This window comes from Pristiophorus japonicus, chromosome 30, assembly GCF_044704955.1.
Source record: "Pristiophorus japonicus isolate sPriJap1 chromosome 30, sPriJap1.hap1, whole genome shotgun sequence".
Classification (NCBI taxonomy): domain Eukaryota; kingdom Metazoa; phylum Chordata; class Chondrichthyes; family Pristiophoridae; genus Pristiophorus; species Pristiophorus japonicus.
The window spans coordinates 3,082,995-3,101,525 of NC_092006.1; the positions used below are offsets into that span (position 1 = coordinate 3,082,995).

At 47.9% G+C, this 18,531-nt stretch overlaps 1 protein-coding gene across 2 annotated transcripts in view; it reads right to left on the bottom strand.

Moving 5' to 3' along the window:
• LOC139240154 (ubiquitin-conjugating enzyme E2 Q1) overlaps positions 1-17,536 on the bottom strand; it is a 53,577-nt gene extending 36,041 nt beyond the window's left edge. The window contains exon 1 of one of the 2 annotated variants that reach the window (XM_070868540.1): positions 16,806-17,536. In XM_070868540.1, the coding sequence (XP_070724641.1) occupies positions 16,806-16,961 (156 nt within the window). In that variant the 5' untranslated portion in view covers positions 16,962-17,536. The remainder of the gene's footprint in view (positions 1-16,805) is intronic. The other variant, XM_070868541.1, reaches the window with a different exon arrangement.
• Positions 17,537-18,531: the final 995 nt, after the last annotated feature.

Genomic DNA, 18,531 nt, shown 5'->3' on the forward strand with positions numbered 1-18,531 from the left:
CAGGCAGAGTCAGCATGGATTTCTGAAAGGGAAATCATGTTTGACAAATTTGCTGGAGCTCTTTGAGGATGTAACGAACAGGGTGGATAAAGGGGAACCAGTGGATGTGGTGTATTTGGATTTCCAGAAGGCATTTGACAAGGTGCCACATAAAAGGTTACTGCACAAGATAAAAGTTCACGGGGTTGGGGGTAATATATTAGCATGGATAGAGGATTGGCTAACGAACAGAGAACAGAGAGTCGGGTTAAATGGTTCATTCTCTGGTTGGCAATCAGTAACTAGTGGGGTACCGCAGGGATCAGTGCTGGGGCCCCAACTATTTACAATCTATATTAACGACTTGGAAGAAGGGACCGAGTGTAACGTAGCCAAGTTTGCTGACGATACAAAGATGGGAGGAAAAGCAATGTGTGAGGAGGACACACAAAATCTGCAAAAGGACAGAGACAGGCTCAGTGAGTGGGCAAAAATTTGGCAGATGGAATATAATGTCGGAAAGTGTGAGGTCATGCACTTTGGCAGAAAAAAACCAAAGAGCAAGTTATTATTTAAATGGAGAAAGATTGCAAAGTGCCGCAGTACAGTGGGACCTGGGGGTACTTGTGCATGAAACACAAAAGGTTAGTATGCAGGTACAGCAAGTGATCAGGAAGGCCAATGGTATCTTGGCCTTTATTGCAAAGGGGATGGAGTATAAAAGCAGGGAAGTCTTGCTACAGCTATACAGGGTATTGGTGAGGTCGCACCTGGAATACTGCGCGCAATTTTGGTTTCCATATTTACGAAAGGATAAACTTGCTTTGGAGGCAGTTCAGAGAAGGTTCACTCAGTTGATTCCGGGGATGAGGGGGTTGACTTATGAGGAAAGGTTGAGTAGGTTGGGCCTCTACTCATTGGAATTCAGAAGAATGAGAGGTGATCTTATCGAAACGTATCAGATTATGAGGGGGGCTCGACAAGGTGGATGCAGAGAGGATGTTCCCACTGATGGGGGAGACTAGAACTAGGGGGCATGGTCTTAGAATAAGGGGCCGCCCATTTAAAACTGAGACGAGGAGGAATTTCTTCTCTTAGAGGGTTGTAAATCTGTGGAATTCGCTGCCTCAGAGAGCTGTGGGAGCCGAGACACTGAATAAATTTAAGACAGAGATAGACAGTTTCTTAACCGATAAGGGGGCGGGCAGGGAAGTGGAGCTGAGTCCATGATCGGATCAGCCATGATCGTATTAAATGGCGGAGCAGGCTCGAGGGGCCAAATCCTGCTCCTAATTCTTATGTTCACATGTTGCCTGTTGATTCGGGAGAAAGACCGGAATTTCGCCGAGCTAAATCCCCGCCCCTCCCCAAAGCCCCGCCCCTCCCCAAAGCCCCGCCCCTCCCCAAAGCCCGGGTATTCTCCGTTGCTGCTGGGTCCAGCCGCCATCGAGAGTCTTGGCCCGCATACCGTGACTGGAAACTCACCAGGCGGATAGCAGAGCTGCAAGGGTTAAATCCCGAGGACAGGACGCACAGACTGCGATTGTATTCCCTCGAGCGTAGATTGAGGCGATTACAACATCTTGTATTTATATAGCGCCTTTATCGTAGTGAAACATCTCAAGGCGCTTCACAGGAGCGTTATACGATAAAAAAATGTGACACCGTGCCACACAAGGAGAAATTAGGGCAGGTGACCAAAAGCTGGGGTCGTAGAGGTAGGTTTTAAGGAGCGTATTGAAGGAGGAAAGAGAGGCGGAGAGGTTTAGGGAGGGAGTTCCAGAATAAGCGCTTCATTGGCTGTAAAGCGCTTTGGGACATCGGGAGGTTGTGATAGACGCAACACACACACAAACGCAAGGCATGCTTGTACATAGCTCAACCCCAACTAACCGAGCTCTTATATCTCCTCATTGCTGGCCATTGGGGAACCTGACAATCCAGCGGCAACTATCGCTAACCCGGCAGCCTCACAGAGGCCGATTTGTGAAATGATAAAGATCGTCACACTGGTACAGTAAGTAGGGTGCTCGCCTGAGCATTGCATTCGATATCAGGCTGCATCCGCCCGCAGCTCCTGACAGACCGCATTGCGGCCCTGGAGCTGCGGGTGGATTCACTCTGGAGCATCCGCGATGCTGAGAATGACGTCAATAGCACGTTTAGTGAGTTGGTCACACCGCAGGTAAAGGGTACACAGCCAGATAGGGGATGGGTGACCAACAGGACGAGCAGTGCAAGGAAGGTAGTGCAGGGGTCCCCTGCGGTCATCCCCCTGCAAAACAGATACACCGCTTTGGGTACTGTTGAAGGGGATGACTCATCAGGGGAGGGCAGCAGCAGCCAAGTTCATGGCACCGTGGCTGGCTCTGCTGCACAGGAGGGCAGGAAAGAGAGTGGGAGAGCGATAGTGGTCGGGGATTCTACTGTGAGGGGAATAGATAGGCGTTTCTGCGGCCGCAACCGAGACTCCAGGATGGTATGTTGCCTCCCTGGTGCAAGGGCCAAGGATGTCTCGGAGCGGGTGCAGGGCATTCTGAAAAGGGAGGTTGAACAGCCAGTTGTCGTGGTGCATATAGGCACCAACGATATAGGTAAAAAAGGGATGAGGTCCTACGAGACAAATTTAGGGAGCTAGGAGCTAAATTAAAAAGTAGGACCTCAAAGGTAGTAATCTCAGGATTGCTACCAGTGCCACGTGCTAGTCAGAGTAGGAATCGCAGGATAGCGCAGATCAATACGTGGCTTGAGGAGTGGTGCAGCAGGGAGGGATTCAAATTCCTGGGACATTGGAACCGGTTCTGGGGGAGGTGGGACCAGTACAAACCGGACAGTCTGCGCCCGGGCAGGATCGGAACCAATGTCCTAGGGGGAGTGTTTGCTAGTGCTGTTGGGGAGGAGTTAAACTAATATGGCAGGGGGATGGGAACCTATGCAGGGAGACAGAGGGAAGTAGAATGGGGGCAGAAACAAAAGATAGAAAGAAGAAAAGTAAAAGTGGAGGGCAGAGAAACCCAAGGCAAAAGACAAAAAGGGCCACATTACAGCAAGATTCTAAAGGGGCAAAGTGTGTGAAAAAGACAAGCCTGAAGGCTCTGTGCCTCAATGCGAGGCGTATTCGTAATACGGTGGATGAATTAACTGCGCAGACAGCAGTTAACGGATATGATGTGATTGGATCACGGAGACATGGCTCCAGGGTGACCAAGGCTGGGAACTCAACATCCAGGGGTATTCAACATTTAGGAAGGATAGACAGAAAGGAAAAGGAGGTGGGGTGGCATTGCTGGTTAAAGAGGAAATTAACGCAATAGTAAGGAAGGACATTAGCTTGGATGATGTGGAATCGGTATGGGTGGAGCTACGGAATACCAAAGGGCAGAAAACGCTAGTGGGTGTTGTGTACAGACCACCAAACAGTAGTAGGGTTCGGGATACCATCAAACATGAAATTAGGGATGCGTGCAATAAAGGTACAGCAGTTATCATGGGTGACTTTAATGTACATATTGATTGGGCTAACCAAACTGGTAGCAATGCGGTGGAGGAGGATTTCCTGGAGTGTATTAGGGATGGTTTTCGAGACCAATATGTCGAGGAACCAACCAGGGAGCTGGCCATCCTAGACTGGGTGATGTGTAATGAGAAAGGACTAATTAGTCATCTTTTTGTGCGAGGCCCCTTGGGGAAGAGTGACCATAACATGGTAGAATTCTTTATTAGGATGGAGAGTGACACAGTTAATTCAGAAACGAGAGTCCTGAACTTAAGGAAAGGTAACTTCGATGGTATGAGGCATGAATTGGCTAGAATAGACTGGCAAATGATACTTAAAGGGTTGACAGTGGATAGGCAATGGCAAACATTTAAAGATCACATGGATGAACTTCAGCAATTGTACATCCCCGTCTGGAGTAAAAATAGAACGGGGAAGGTGGCTCAACCGTGGCTAACAAGGGAAATTAAGGATAGTGTTAAATCCAAGGAAGAGGCATATAAATTGGCCAGAAGCAGCAGCAAACCTGAGGACTGGGAGAAATTTAGAATTCAGTAGAGGAGGACAAAGGGTTTAATTAGGAGGGGGAAAATAGAGTACGAAGGAAGACTCAAATAACCTTCCGGAAGTACTAGGGGACCTAGGATCTAGTGAGAAGGAGGAACTGAAGGATATTCTTATTAGGCAGGAAATTGTGTTAGGGAAATTGATGGGATTGAAGGCTGATAAATCTCCAGGGCCTGATAGTTTACATCCCAGAGTACTTAAGGAAGTGGCCCTAGAAATAGTGGATGCATTGATCATTTTCCAACAGTCTATCGACTCGGGATAAGTTCCTATGGACTGGAGGGTAGCTAATGTAACACCACTTTTTTTTTTTAAAAAAGGGAGGGAAAGAGAAAGTGGGTAATTATCGACCGGTTAGTCTGACATCAGTAGTGGGGAAACTGTTGGAATCAATTATTAAAGATGTAATAGCAGTGCATTTGGAAAGCAGTGACAGGATCGGTCCAAGTCGGCATGGATTTATGAAAGGGAAATCATGCTTGACAAATCTGGAATTTTTTGAGGCTGTAACGAGTAGAGTGGACAAGGGAGAACCAGTAGATGTGGTGTATTTGGACTTTCAAAGGCTTTTGACAAGGTCCCACACAAGAGATTGGTGTGCAAAATTAAAGCACATGGTACTGGGGGTAATGTACTGACGTGGATAGAGAACTGGTTGGCAGACAGGAAGCAGAGTCAGGATAAACGGGTCCTTTTCAGAATGGCAGTGACTAGTGGGGTGCCACAGGGCTCAGTGCTGGGACCCCAGATCTTTACAATATACATCAACGATTTGGATGAAGGAATTGAGTGTAATATCTCCAAGTTTGCAGATGACACTGAACTGGGTGGGGGTGTGAGCTGTGAGGAGGACGCTAAGAGGCTGCAGAGTGACTTGGACAGGTTAGGTGAGTGGGCAACTGCATGGCAGATGCAGTATAATGTGGATAAATGTGAGGTTATCCACTTTGGGGGCAAAAACGCGAAGACAGAATATTATCTGAATGGTGACAGATTAGGAAAAGGGGAGATGCAACGAGACCTGGGTGTCATGGTACATCAGTCATTGAAAGTTGGCATGCAGGTACAGCAGGGGGTGAAGAAGGCAAATGATATGTTGGCCTTCATAGCTAGGGGATTGAGTATAGGAGCAGGGAAATCTTACTGCAGTTGTACAGGGGCTTGGTGAGGCCTCATCTGAAATATTGTGTTCAGTTTTGGTCTCCTAATCTGAGGAAGAACATTCTTGCTATTGAGGGAGTGCAGCGAAGGTTCACCAGACTGATTCCCGGGATGGCAGGACTGACATATGAGGAGAGACTGGATCAACTGGGCCTGTATTCACTGGAGTTTAGAAGGATGAGAGGGGATCTCATAGAAACATACAAGATTCTGACGGGACTGGACAGGTTAGATGCAGGAAGAATGTTCCCGATGTTGGGAAAGTCCAGAACCAGGGGACACAGTCTAAGGATAAGGGGTAAGCCATTTAGGACCGAGATGAGGAGAAACTTCTTCATTCAGAGAGTTGTTAACCTGTGGAATTCTCTACCGCAGAGAGTTGTTGATGCCAGTTCATTGGATATATTCAAAAGGGAGTTAGATGTGGCCCTTACTGCTAGGGGGATCAAGGGGTATGGAGAGAAAGCAGGAAAGGGGTACTGAGGGAATGATCAGCCATGATCTTATTGAATGGTGGAGCAGGCTCGAAGGGCCGAATGGCCTGCTCCTGCACCTATTGTCTATGTTTCTGTGTCGAATGTGCTTTACTCTGTATCTAACCCCCTGTACCTGCCCTGGCAGTGTTTGATGGGACAGTGTAGAGGGAGCTTTACTCTGTATCTAACCCCCTGTACCTACCCTGGGAGTGTTTGATGGGACAATGTAGAGGGAGCTATACTCTGTATCTAACCCCCTGTACCTGCCCTGGGAGTGTTTGATGGGACAGTGTGGAGGGAGCTTTACTCTGTATCTAACCCCATGCTGTACCTGCCCTGGGAGTGTTTTATGGGACAGTGTGGAGGGAGCTTTACTCTGTATCTAACCCCATGCTGTACCTGCCCTGGGAGTGTTTGATGGGACAGTGTAGAGGGAGCTTTACTCTGTATCTAACCCCCTGTACCTGCCCTGGGAGTGTTTGATGGGACAGTGTAGAGGGAGCTTTACTCAGTATCTAACCCCCTGTACCTGCCCTGGGAGTGTTTGATGGGACAGTGTGGAGGGAGCTTTACTCTGTATCTAACCCCGTGCTGTACCTGCCCCGGGAGTGTTTGATGGGACAGTGTGGAGGGAGCTTTACTCTGTATCTAACCCCCTGTACCTGCCCTGGGAGTGTTTGATGGGACAGTGTAGAGGGAGCTTTACTCTGTATCTAACCCCCTGTACCTGCCCTGGGAGCGTTTGATGGGACAGTGTAGAGGGAGCTTTACTCTGTTTCTAACCCCATGCTGTACCTGCCCTGGGAGTGTTTGATGGGACAGTGTGGAGGGAGCTTTACTCTGTTTCTAACCCCATGCTGTACCTGCGCTTCATATTTTCAAACACTGCCATCAAATCACCCCCTAAACTCCTGCATTCGAATGAAGTATTACTACTTGTCTGCACAGCAGGCGGGATCCCATATCCACCGTCTCAGCATCCTTCTGATGGATGTTTCCCACAATACAACAGTGACCACAATCCAAAAGTACTTCATTGGCTGTAAAGCGCTTTGAGGCGTCCGCTGGTCTAGAAAGGCGCTATATAAATGCAAGTCTTTCTTTAAAAAGGGAAGAATGTGGCAGGTTGTGGGGAAAGAGCAGGGGGGGAAGTGGGACTGATTGGATCGCTCTGTCACAGAGCCGGCACAGGAATGATGGGCCCAATCGGATCGTATGATTCTACGAGCCAATAACGTGGAGTCCAATACTTCACCGTTTGATAGAGTCCCTTTTACAACGTTTGATAGCTCCCATCATGAACCACGGTATGCTGCGGTAAGCCCTTGCTATTTAACACATTTCTTCCCCACACTATCTTCTTCTGGCGGGTGAATGAAGGCGCAAGGAAAGTTATAACAGCGTGGCAATTGCAGCCTGCACAGAGTTCACTGAAAGGCCTCCCTCGATTATATCCTCAGCGTTTAATCATTCCAACAGTAGGTGGGTTTCTAGACAAGGGTCGTTCAGCCCATCGAGCTTGTACGGCCTCACACCACACCGGCAAAACACGGTCCCAATCGATCCGGACCTCAGCCACGTTTCCCGAGGGCAGGATTCTCAGCAGAAGAATTAGTGACAGACCTGTACCCACCAGTACTGTACCCCAGTGTTATACAGTGACCGACCTGTACCCACCAGTACTGTACCCCAGTGTTATACAGTGACAGACCTGTACCCACCAGTACTGTACCCCGGTGTTATACAGTGACCGACCTGTACCCACCAGTACTGTACCCCAGTGTTATACAGTGACAGACCTGTACCCACCAGTACTGTACCCCAGTGTTATACAGTGACAGACCTGTACCTACCAGTTCTGTACCCCAGTGTTATACAGTGACAGACCTGTACCCACCAGTACTGTTCCCCAGTGTTATACAGTGACAGACCTGTACCCACCAGTTCTGTACCCCAGTGTTACACAGTGACAGACCTGTACCCACCAGTACTGTACCCCAGTGTTATACAGTGACAGACCTGTACCCACCAGTACTGTACCCCAGTGTTATACAGTGACAGACCTGTACCCACCAGTACTGTACCCCAGTGTTACACAGTGACAGACCTGTACCCACCAGTACTGTACCCCAGCATTATACAGTTCTAAATTCTCACAGAAGGTTGTGGGGTCAAGCCCTATGCGTGAGATTTGAGCCCATAATGCAGGCTGACACTGCAGTGCAGTACTGAGGGAGCGCCGCACTGTCGGAGGGGCAGTACTGAGGGAGCGCCGCACTGTCGGAGGGGTAGCGCTGAGGGAGCGCCGCACTGTCGGAGGGGCAGTACTGAGGGAGCCCCGCACTGTCGGAGGGGCAGTGCTGAGGGAGCGCCGCACTGTCGGAGGGGCAGCGCTGAGGGAGTGCCGCACTGTCGGAGGGGTAGCGCTGAGGGAGCGCCGCACTGTCAGAGGTACTGTCTTTGGGATGAGATACTAAACAGAGGCCCCGTCTGCTCTCAAGTGGATGTAAAATATCCCACGGTCATTATTTGGAAGAAAAGCAGGGAGGTATTGCTGGTGTCTTGGGGCCAATATTTATCCCTCAATCAACATCAGTAAAACAGATGATCTGGGTCATTACCACATTGCTGTGTGTGGGAGCTTGCTGTGCGCAAATTGCCTGCCGCGTTTCCCACATTACAACAGTGAGCACACTCCAAAAGTACTTCATTGGCTGTAAAGCGCTTTGAGACACCCGGTGGTCGTGAAAGGCGCCATAGAAATGAAAGTCTTTTTTCCCAGGAAAGGGGTACGAAAGTACGTTTGCGAACAAAACCAGCTGTTGTCCACAAGAAGGACCGAAGGAGACGGAGAGCAGGACACGTGACAGACAGGCCCACCTTAAATCAACATGACTCAACTCCGTTCGCCGGCCAAGCCAGGATCATTGGCAGCCCCTTACCTCTGCCCCCTCCCCCGCTACACCCTGCGGGAGGCTCCTGTACACTTCCCACCAATTCATCACCTCTCCACTTTCGGACAGGCAGGACAAGGTGGGATTGTTCCCCTCCAGACTTGACTATTCCAACGCACTCCTGGCCGGCCTCCCACGTTCTACCTTATGTAAAGGAGAGGTGATCCAAAAATCGACTGCCCCAGTGTCCTAACTCGCACCGAGTCCCGCTCACCCATCACCCCCTGTGCTCGCTGACCTACATTGGCTCCTGGTTTAGCAACGCCTCGATTTCAAAATTCTCACCCTTGTTTACACATTCCTCCATGGCCCTCGCCCCTCCCTATCTCTGTAACCTCCTCCAGCCCCTACAACTCTCCCTATCTCTAACCTCCTCCAGCCCCTACACCCCTCCCTATCTCTGTAACCTCCTCCAGCCCCTACACCCCTCCCTATCTCTGTAACCCCCTCCAGCCCCTACACCCCTCCCTATCTCTGTAACCTCCTCCAGCCCCTACACCCCTCCCTATCTCTGTAACCTCCTCCAGCCCCTACACCCCTCCCTATCTCTAACCTCCTCCAGCCCCTACACCCCTCCCTATCTCTGTAACCTCCTCCAGCCCCTACAACTCTCCCTATCTCTGTAACCACCACCAGCCCCTACACCCCTCCCTATCTCTGTAACCACCTCCAGCCCCTACACCCCTCCCTATCTCTAACCTCCTCCAGCCCTACACCCCTCCCTATCTCTGTAACCACCACCAGCCCCTACACCCCTCCCTATCTCTGTAACCACCTCCAGTCCCTACAACCCCACCCGAGATGTCTGCGCCCCTCTAACTTTGCCCTCTTATGCATGCCTGATTATAAATCGCTCCACCATTAGTGGCCGTGCCTTCAGCTGCCTGGGGCCCCAAGCTCTGGAGCTCCCTCGCTAAACCTCTCCACCTCTATCCTCCTGTCAAACACCCAGCACCCTCTGGGTGAAGAAATTTCCCCTTGAATCCCCTCTCATCCTCCTACTGATTACTTTCAATCTCTGCCCGTTGGTTGTTGACCACTCTGCCAAGGGAAACAGGTCCTTCCTATCCAGACCCCTCAATTTTATATACCTCAATCAGGTCTCCCCTCAACCTCCTCTGTTCCAAAGAAAACAACCCCAGCCTATCCAATCTTTCCTCATCGCTAAAATTCTCAATAATTCTCACAAACGTATTCCACATCAGACACAGAAGGGAATCAATCTATTTACACCAACAACTTTCATTTAAGCAGCAAAAGCAAATTACCCTTTTAAAATTGTCACTAAAAGTCTGGTGGCTGTTTAAGGTAATTAGATATTTGTGAAGAATTCAGTTGTGACTTAAATTGCAGCTACGATGACCAACTTGGGCCTAGTCAAGCCTGGGACTCAATTTATGAGCAAGCTGAGATCATTAGCTGCTGAGGCAATGTTTTTTTTAAATCTGTCCTGTCAGCAATACTGGAGATTAACAAAGAATAAACATACGCTCACCGATAGAGTGTCCGAGGAGCAGATTCTGCAGTGACTGAATTCGGGCCGACTGACTAAACAAAATACACAAATGTGCCTCCTCTCAAAATCACACCAGGCTAGAATCAAACAATTTATAAATATGTGCACTTGTTTTATCTAACAGGCATACAGAACAGTTTCATTCAGTAAAATGGTGTTATACCCAGTAACACACGGTGTGTTATTATATAATATATACAGGAGTGTTATACCAGTAACACACGGTGTGTTATTATAAAATATACAGGAGTGTTATACCCAGTAACACACAGTGTGTTATTATATAATATATACAGGAGTGTTATACCCAGTAACGCAGTGTGTTATTATATAATATATACAGGAGTGTTATACCCAGTAACGCAGTGTGTTATATAATATATACAGGAGTGTTATACCCAGTAACACACCGTGTGTTATTATATAATATATATAGCAGCATTATAACCCAGTACCCACATATATTATATATATTAAAAAAAAGTCTTAAATCTAAACAAAGGAAACTATGTCGGTATAAGGGTGGAGTTGGCTAAGGGAGAATGAGAAAGGTAGGCATCAAAAACTAGCATTTAAAGAATTAAAACATCATTTACATCAAACATACATTCCTTTAAGGCACAAAAATCCCACAGGAAAAGTGGCCCAACCATGGCTAACAAGTGTAGTTAAAGATAGTATTAGATCAAAGGAAGAGGCTTATAATGTTGCCATAAAGAGCTGCATGCCTGGGGATTGGGAGCATTTTAGAATTCAGCAAAGAAGGACCAAGAAATTGATAAAAGGGAAAATAGAATGAGTGTAAACTAGCGAGAGGCACAAGAACAGATGGTAAAAACTTCTATAGGGATGTAAAAGGGAAACAATTAGCTAAAGTAAATGTGGGTCCCCTATAGGCTGAGACAGGAGAAATTATAATGGGGAATATGGAAATGGCAGAGAAATTAAATAGTGTGTGTCTGTCTTCACGGAAGAAGACACAAATATCTCCCAGCGATAGTGGAGTGCCAAGGCTCTAGCGAGAATGAGGAACTGAAAAGAAATTAGTATTAGGAAAAAAAAGATAATACTGGAGAAATTAATGGGAGTGAAAGCCAATAAATCCCCTGGACCTGATGACCTACATCCTAGGGCTTTGAAAGGAGGTGGCTATAGAGATAGCGGATGCATTGGTTGTCATCTTCCAAAATTACACTGGCTCTTGAACAGTTCCTGCGAATTGGAAGGGAGAAAATATCATGTAAAAAAGGAGAGAGAGAGTATAAACGGGGAACTACAGGCTAGTTAGCCCGACATCAGTAGTAGGGAAAATGCTAGAATCTATTCAGGAAGTGGTGACAGGGCACTTTAATAGGATGGGGCAGAATCAACATGGATGTATGAAAGGGAAATCGTGTCTGCCAAATCAGAGGGTTTTTTGAGCTTGTAACTAGCAGAATAGATGAGGGGGAACCAGTGGATGTGGTATATTTGGATTTTCAGAAGGTATTCGATAAGGTGCCACACACGAGGTTATTAAACAAAATTAAGGCTCATGGGATTGGGGGTAATATACGAGCATGGATTGAGGATTGGTTAACGGACTGAAAACACAGAGTAGGAATAAACTGGTCATTCTCGGGTTGGCAGGCTGTAACTAGTGGAGTACCGCAGGGATCAGTGCTGGGGCCCCAGCTATTCACAATATATATCAATGATTGGGATGAGGGGACCAAATGTAATTTATCCAGGTTTGCTGATGATACAAAGCTCGGTGGGAATGCAAGTTGTGAGGAGGATGCAAAGAGGCCTCAAGGGGCTACAGACAGGCTCAGTGAGTGGGCAAGAACGTGGCAAATAGAATATAATGTGGAGAAATGTGAAGTTATTCACTTTGGTCAGAATAGAAAAGCAGAGTATTTTTTAAATGGTGAGAGATTGGGAAATGTTGGTGTTCAGAGGGACCTGGGTGTCCCTGTACAACAATCACTGAAAGTTAACCTGCAGGTACAGCAAGCGATTAAGAAAGCAAATAGTATGTTGGCCTTTATTACAGGAGGATTTGAGCATAAGAGTAAAGACGTCTTACTGCGATTATATCGGGCTCTGGTGAGACCACACCTGGAGTACTGTGCACAGTTTGGGTCTCCTTACCTAAGGAAGGGTATACTTGCCACAGAGGGAGTGCAGCGAAGGTTCACCAGACTGATTCCTGGGATGGGGGGGATTGTCCTATGAGGAGAGATTGAGTAGACTAGGCCGATATTCTCCAGAGTTAAGAAGAATGAGCGGTGATCTCATTGAAACATACGACATTCTTACAGGGCTTGACAGGGTAGATGCAGGGAGGGTGTTTCCCCCGGGGCTGGGGAGTCTAGAACCAGGGGTCACACAGTCTCAGGATAAGGGGTCGGCCATTGAGGACTGAGATGAGGAGGAATTTCTTCACTCAAAGGGTGGTGAATCTTTGGAATTCTCTGCCCCAGAGGGCTGTGGAGGCTCAGTTGTTGAGTATATTCAAGGCTGAGATCGATAGATTTTTGGATATTGAGGGAATCGAGGGATCGGGCGGGAAAGTGGAGTTGAGGTCAAAGGTCAGCCATGATCTCATTGAATGATGGAGAAGGCTCGAGGGGCCGAATGGCCGAATCCTGCTCCTAATTCTTATGTTCTTATATACAAGAGTGTTATACCCAGTAACACACGGTGTGTTATTATATAATATATACAGGAGTGTTATACCCAGTAACACACGGTGTGTTATTATATAATATATACAGGAGTGTTATACCCAGTAACAGTGTGTTATTATATAATACATACAGGAGTGTTATACCCAGTAACGCACGGTGTGTTATTATATAATATATACAGGAGTGTTATACCCAGTAACCCACGGTGTGTTATTATAGAATATATACAGAGTGTTATACCCAGTAACCCACGGTGTGTTATTATATAATATATACAGGAGTGTTATACCCAGTAACACACGGTGTGTTATTATATAATATATACAGGAGTGTTATACCCAGTAACGCAGTGTGTTATTATAGAATATATACAGGAGTGTTATACCCAGTAACGCAGTGTGTTATTATAGAATATATACAGGAGTGTTATACCCAGTAACGCAGTGTGTTATTATAGAATATATACAGGAGTGTTATACCCAGTAACCCACGGTGTGTTATTATAGAATATATACAGAGTGTTATACCCAGTAACACACGGTGTGTTATTATATAATATATACAGGAGTGTTATACCCAGTAACACAGTGTGTTATTATAGAATATATACAGGAGTGTTATACCCAGTAACACATGGTGTGTTATTATATAATATATACACGAGTGTTAGACCAGTAACAGTGTGTTATATAATATATACAGGAGTGTTATACCCAGTAACGCAGTGTGTTATTATAGAATATATACAGGAGTGTTATACCCAGTAACGCAGTGTGTTATTATAGAATATATACAGAAGTGTTATACCCAGTAACACACGGTGTGTTATTATAGAATATATACAGGAGTGTTATACCCAGTAACACAGTGTGTTATTATAGAATATATACAGGAGTGTTATACCCAGTAACGCAGTGTGTTATTATAGAATATATACAGGAGTGTTATACCCAGTAACGCAGTGTGTTATTATAGAATATGTACAGGAGTATTATTTATGTAGGGGTGTTGCAGCCAGTAACATTGATATCTCCCAAATTTAAAGAATCTATGAAACCCACCCTCCATGCATTACCCACAGGCCCTTGCACACTGGTTCAGGAGTGAGGGGTATTGTGGACTCGAGGACAAAACGCCCCGATAAATCTAAAACTGAAATTCTGTGGAATTAGGATTATATAATGCACCACAGAAGGCAGCCTTCAGGATCAGCCCCTCAGAATGATGGAATCACTAGAAGCATCATTTTTATTTAACACTTAATCTTAACCAGGCTCCCTCCAGCACCACCCCAACCGATAAGCAGGGTCTCGTCAGTCTGCCACTCCAGAGAGGACAGTAAGTGCCCACAGTCCAGACCCCACAGTACCTGGGACCCGCTGTCAGTCCCCTTCCAATTTTTGCCCCCTCGTCTCCTCTCCCAAACATCCAGGCTCTCGCTGGGGTACAGATTCACAGCCATTCTCCCGTAACTCAAACAACGTGTATTTATATAGCGCCTTTAACATAGTGAAACGTCCCAAGGCGATTCACAGGAGCAAGTATCAAACTAAATTTGACAGAGCCACATAAGGGGAGATCAGGACAGGTGACCCAAAGCTGGGTCGAAGAGGGAGGTTTTAAGGAGCGTCTTAAAAGGAGGAGAGAGGCGGAGAGGTTTAGGGAGGGAGTTCCAGAGCTTGGGGCCCCAGGCAGCTGAAGGCACGGCCACCGATGGAGTGATGGAAATCCGGGGGATGGGCAAGAGGCCGGAATTGGAGGAGGACAGAGATCTCGGGGGTTTGTGGGGCTGGAGGAGGTTACAGAGATAGGGAGGGGGTGAGGCCATGGAGGGATTTGCAAACGAGGAGGAGAATTTTTTTTTTTTTTTAAATCGAGGCATTGATAGACTGGTGTCAATGTAGGTCAGTGAGCACAGGGGGCGATGGGCGAGTGGGACTCGTTGCGAGTTAGGACACGGGTCAGTGAGCACAGGGGGTGATGGGCGAGCGGGACTGGGTGCGAGTTAGGACTCGGGTCAGTGAGCACAGGGGGTGATGGGTGAGTGGGACTCGGTGCGAGTTAGGACACGGGGCAGTGAGCAAAGAGGGTGATGGGTGAGCGGGACTGGGTGCGAGTTAGGACACGGGGCAGCGAGCACAGGGGGTGATGGGTGAGCGGGACTCGGTGCGAGTTAGGACACAGACATCAGAGTTTCGGGATAAGCAGACATTCGCAGACACCAAATGTCACCTCGGGTGAGGCCTGGATGCAGCAGTGTGATTGTACCTTCACCCAATACCCACACCTTCCAAGTGCACATCCAAATACTTTTTAAATGTGGTAAGGGTTTCTGCCTCTACCACCCTTTCAGGCAGTGAGTTCCCCCCCAGACCCCCACCACCCCCTGGGTGAAGAAATTTCCCCTCAAATCCCCTCTAAACCTCCTTCCAATTACTTTACTCTATCCAGGCCCCTCATAATTTTATACACCTCAATTAAGTCTCCCCTCAGCCTCCTCTGTTCCAAAAGACGACCCCAGCCTATCCAGTATTTCCTCATTGCTAAAATTCTCCAGTCCTGGCAACATCCTGATACACCTCCTCCGTACCCTCTCTCGTGCGATCACATCCTGGTAAATCTCCTCTGCACCCTCTCCAGTGCAATCACATCTTTCCTGTAACGTGGTGACCAGAACTGCACGCAGTACTCCAGCTGTGGCCTAACCAGTGTTTTATACAGTTCAAGCATAACCCGCCTGCTCTTGTATTCCGTGCCTCGGCTAATAAAGGCAAGTATCCCGTATGCCTTCTTAAGCACCTTATCCACCTGGCCTGCTGCCTTCAGGGATCTGTGGACCTGTACTCCAATAATAAATACTAATATCCTTGCGAGGCCTGTTCAAAACAAAAGCACTCTTAGAATCAGCTGAGCAACACTGATATTGGTCTGTGTTTACAATAAACCAGGAACTGGGCCTAATTTAACTACAAGCCTAATCTTGATTTGCAACACGACAGAGAAATATATGTACACGCATTTTTTTTTTAAATCTATAAAATTGGTGCAACGCTTGTGTTTAAAAAAAACACACACACAATTCTCTTCCGCCTCTCCGGGAACCAGTAGCCCCCTCTTTTTGTTTTGCTAAATGCTCCCTTTCAATGCAGAAACTTTGAGGCCTCGCCTTATTTTTTTCCTATTTCTTGGCCTTGCTTAGACACACACACACACACACTGCAACGCCTCGCATTAACAAAAAAGGAGGTATTGCCTTTTTCCGGGAGGACGAAGAGAGGGTAACACTAAAAGGTGAGGTGGGGGGGTGAACCCTTTCTGGATACAAGGGAGGGCTGGGAATGAGAGGAATGCAATCGCTTCGTTTTAAATTAAGGGACAGGGACTGTGAAAGGCCCTGGTTATTGTTCTAAAGGCTGTGTGTCGGATACAATTTTGGAGGATACAATGTTGCACTCTGCAACCCAGCACAATACAATGTTGCAGTTTGGTGAATGAATGTTGCCATTTTGACGGGGGGGATACAAACGTAGCTATTTTTCCTGGAAACAGTGTGTCAATTTCTGGCTACAAATGTGAGTTTCAGGCCGTGGATTGCTGCGTTGCGTTGTTAATTTCTCCTCCTGTGTCTCTTTCTTTCCCCCCCCCCCACACACACACACACACACACACACACAGAAATGCCTCGGGTGAATTTCTCCTCCCGTGTCTCCCCTGCACAGAAATGCCTCGGTGAGTTTCTCCTCCCGTGTCTCCCCTGCACAGAAATGCCTCGGGTGAGTTTCTCCTCCCGTGTCTCCCCTGCACAGAAATGCCTCGGGTGAGTTTCTCCTCCCGTGTCTCCCCTGCACAGAAATGCCTCGGGTGAGTTTCTCCTCCCGTGTCTCCCCTGCACAGAAATGCCTCGGGTGAGTTTCACCCCCTTGGGTGGCCGAATCAGTTACCGCTCCTGCTCTGCGTGTGCGAGTTTCGCGTCAGTTTCCTTACCGTGATGTTACAGTGAATGACCAGAACCTGCTCCTGGGTGACGAACTGACAGCTGATCTCGTCCAGGGAACCCGACACGATGCGAAAACGTTCGTGTTTCTGGTGAAAGATGGACTCGAGTAATTTCAGTTCTTGTTTCAGCGCAGAACTCGACATTTTATCACCATCTCCGACGGCCGGAATTTAAAAAAAAAGGCTTCAGAAATATATAAAAAGCAAATCTCTCTGCGCCCTCCCCCTGGACAAAGTCTGATTTCTCTCCCCCCCCAGACACAAAGCGACAGAGAGAGAGCAAGGGGGCAGGATAATAAGACTAAAGGGGAGGGGAAGAGAGGGGAGGGAAGGGGGGGGGGGAAAGAGAGGAAGATTGGAGAGAGAGGAGAGAAGCCCAACTTCTACAGACTGGGCCAGGCAAGGACTGTTCACCCACCTCCCTCCTCCTCCTCCTCCTCCTCCTCCCTCTCTCGGAGAGAGACAGGAACAAGAATCAGAACAAAAAATGTGGATTTTTTTGGGGGTCTTCTCTTTCCCCCCCCCGACCCCACCCTCCCCCCGGCCAAAGAGCAGATAACCAAGCTGGGAAATCGCCTAAAACTTCTTCTCAACCTCCCAAAATGGCGACAGCGAACAGCCCAAGGTCCCGGCGTCCATCCTGTTCGCGACCAAAAACCCGTGAGATCCGAGAAAAGGGGAAAGAGAGAAGGGAGAGGGAGAGAGAGAGAGAGAGAGAAAGAGGAACTGTGGCTTCTTAAAGCGACACCCGCTCTTAAAGCTGCGAGCGCCCACCCCGGAAGAGATTTGCATCCAGCGACCGAAATGACAAGGCACTGCTGCCCCCTGCCAGAAATAGTTCCTTCCTGTGGGTTTGTTGTTAAATGTATTTATTATTCTGACCCTCTCCCTCCTCCACGCCCCCACACCCCCCTCCCTTAATTCATTGGGCACCTGCTTCTTTTAAAACTACATTTGGGGGTAAACATTTAAATTCTTTGCAAATTTCAGTTACATGACTTGGATGGCAGATCTGATATATTAAGAAAGACTGGATCGACTAGGCTTATATTAGAAACATAGAAAATAGGTGCAGGAGTAGGCCATTCGGCCCTTCGAGCCTGCACCACCATTCAATAAGATCATGGCTGATCATTCACCTCAGTACCCCATTCCTGCTTTCTCTCCGTACCCCTTGATCCCTTTAGCCGTAAGGGCCACATCTAACTCCCTTTTGAATATATCTAACGAACTGGCCTCGACAACTCTCTGCGGGTAGGGAATTCCACAGGTTCATCATCATAGACAGTCCCCTCGACTTGACGATGACTTGTTTCCACGTCAAAAAGGTCACAGGTGTTTCAATGAAGGACCCGATATTCCGGATCCCGAACTACATCCTGAAGGGTGGAAGATGCCCTGTGCGTGGATTTTTTTAACGTGGGGTGGCCGTTGCACACCAGCCACCACACGGGCTTGACACGGGCTTGGCCTAGTAGCAAGGGTTACCCAAGACGATTGGAGACCAGCTCTGCTGCACGGACCCAGTGCGCACACATATCGCAGTGTGGGCTGGGCCCGTGCTGCCCCTGGGACCCTGGGCCCCGAACTCTCGCCTCTCCTGGGCCCTGATCACGTCCCTCTACAATCTCTCGCCGCTCCTTCACCCCACAGGTTCACAATTCTCTGAGTGAAGAAGTTTCTCCTCATCTCGGTCCTAAATGGCTTACCCCTT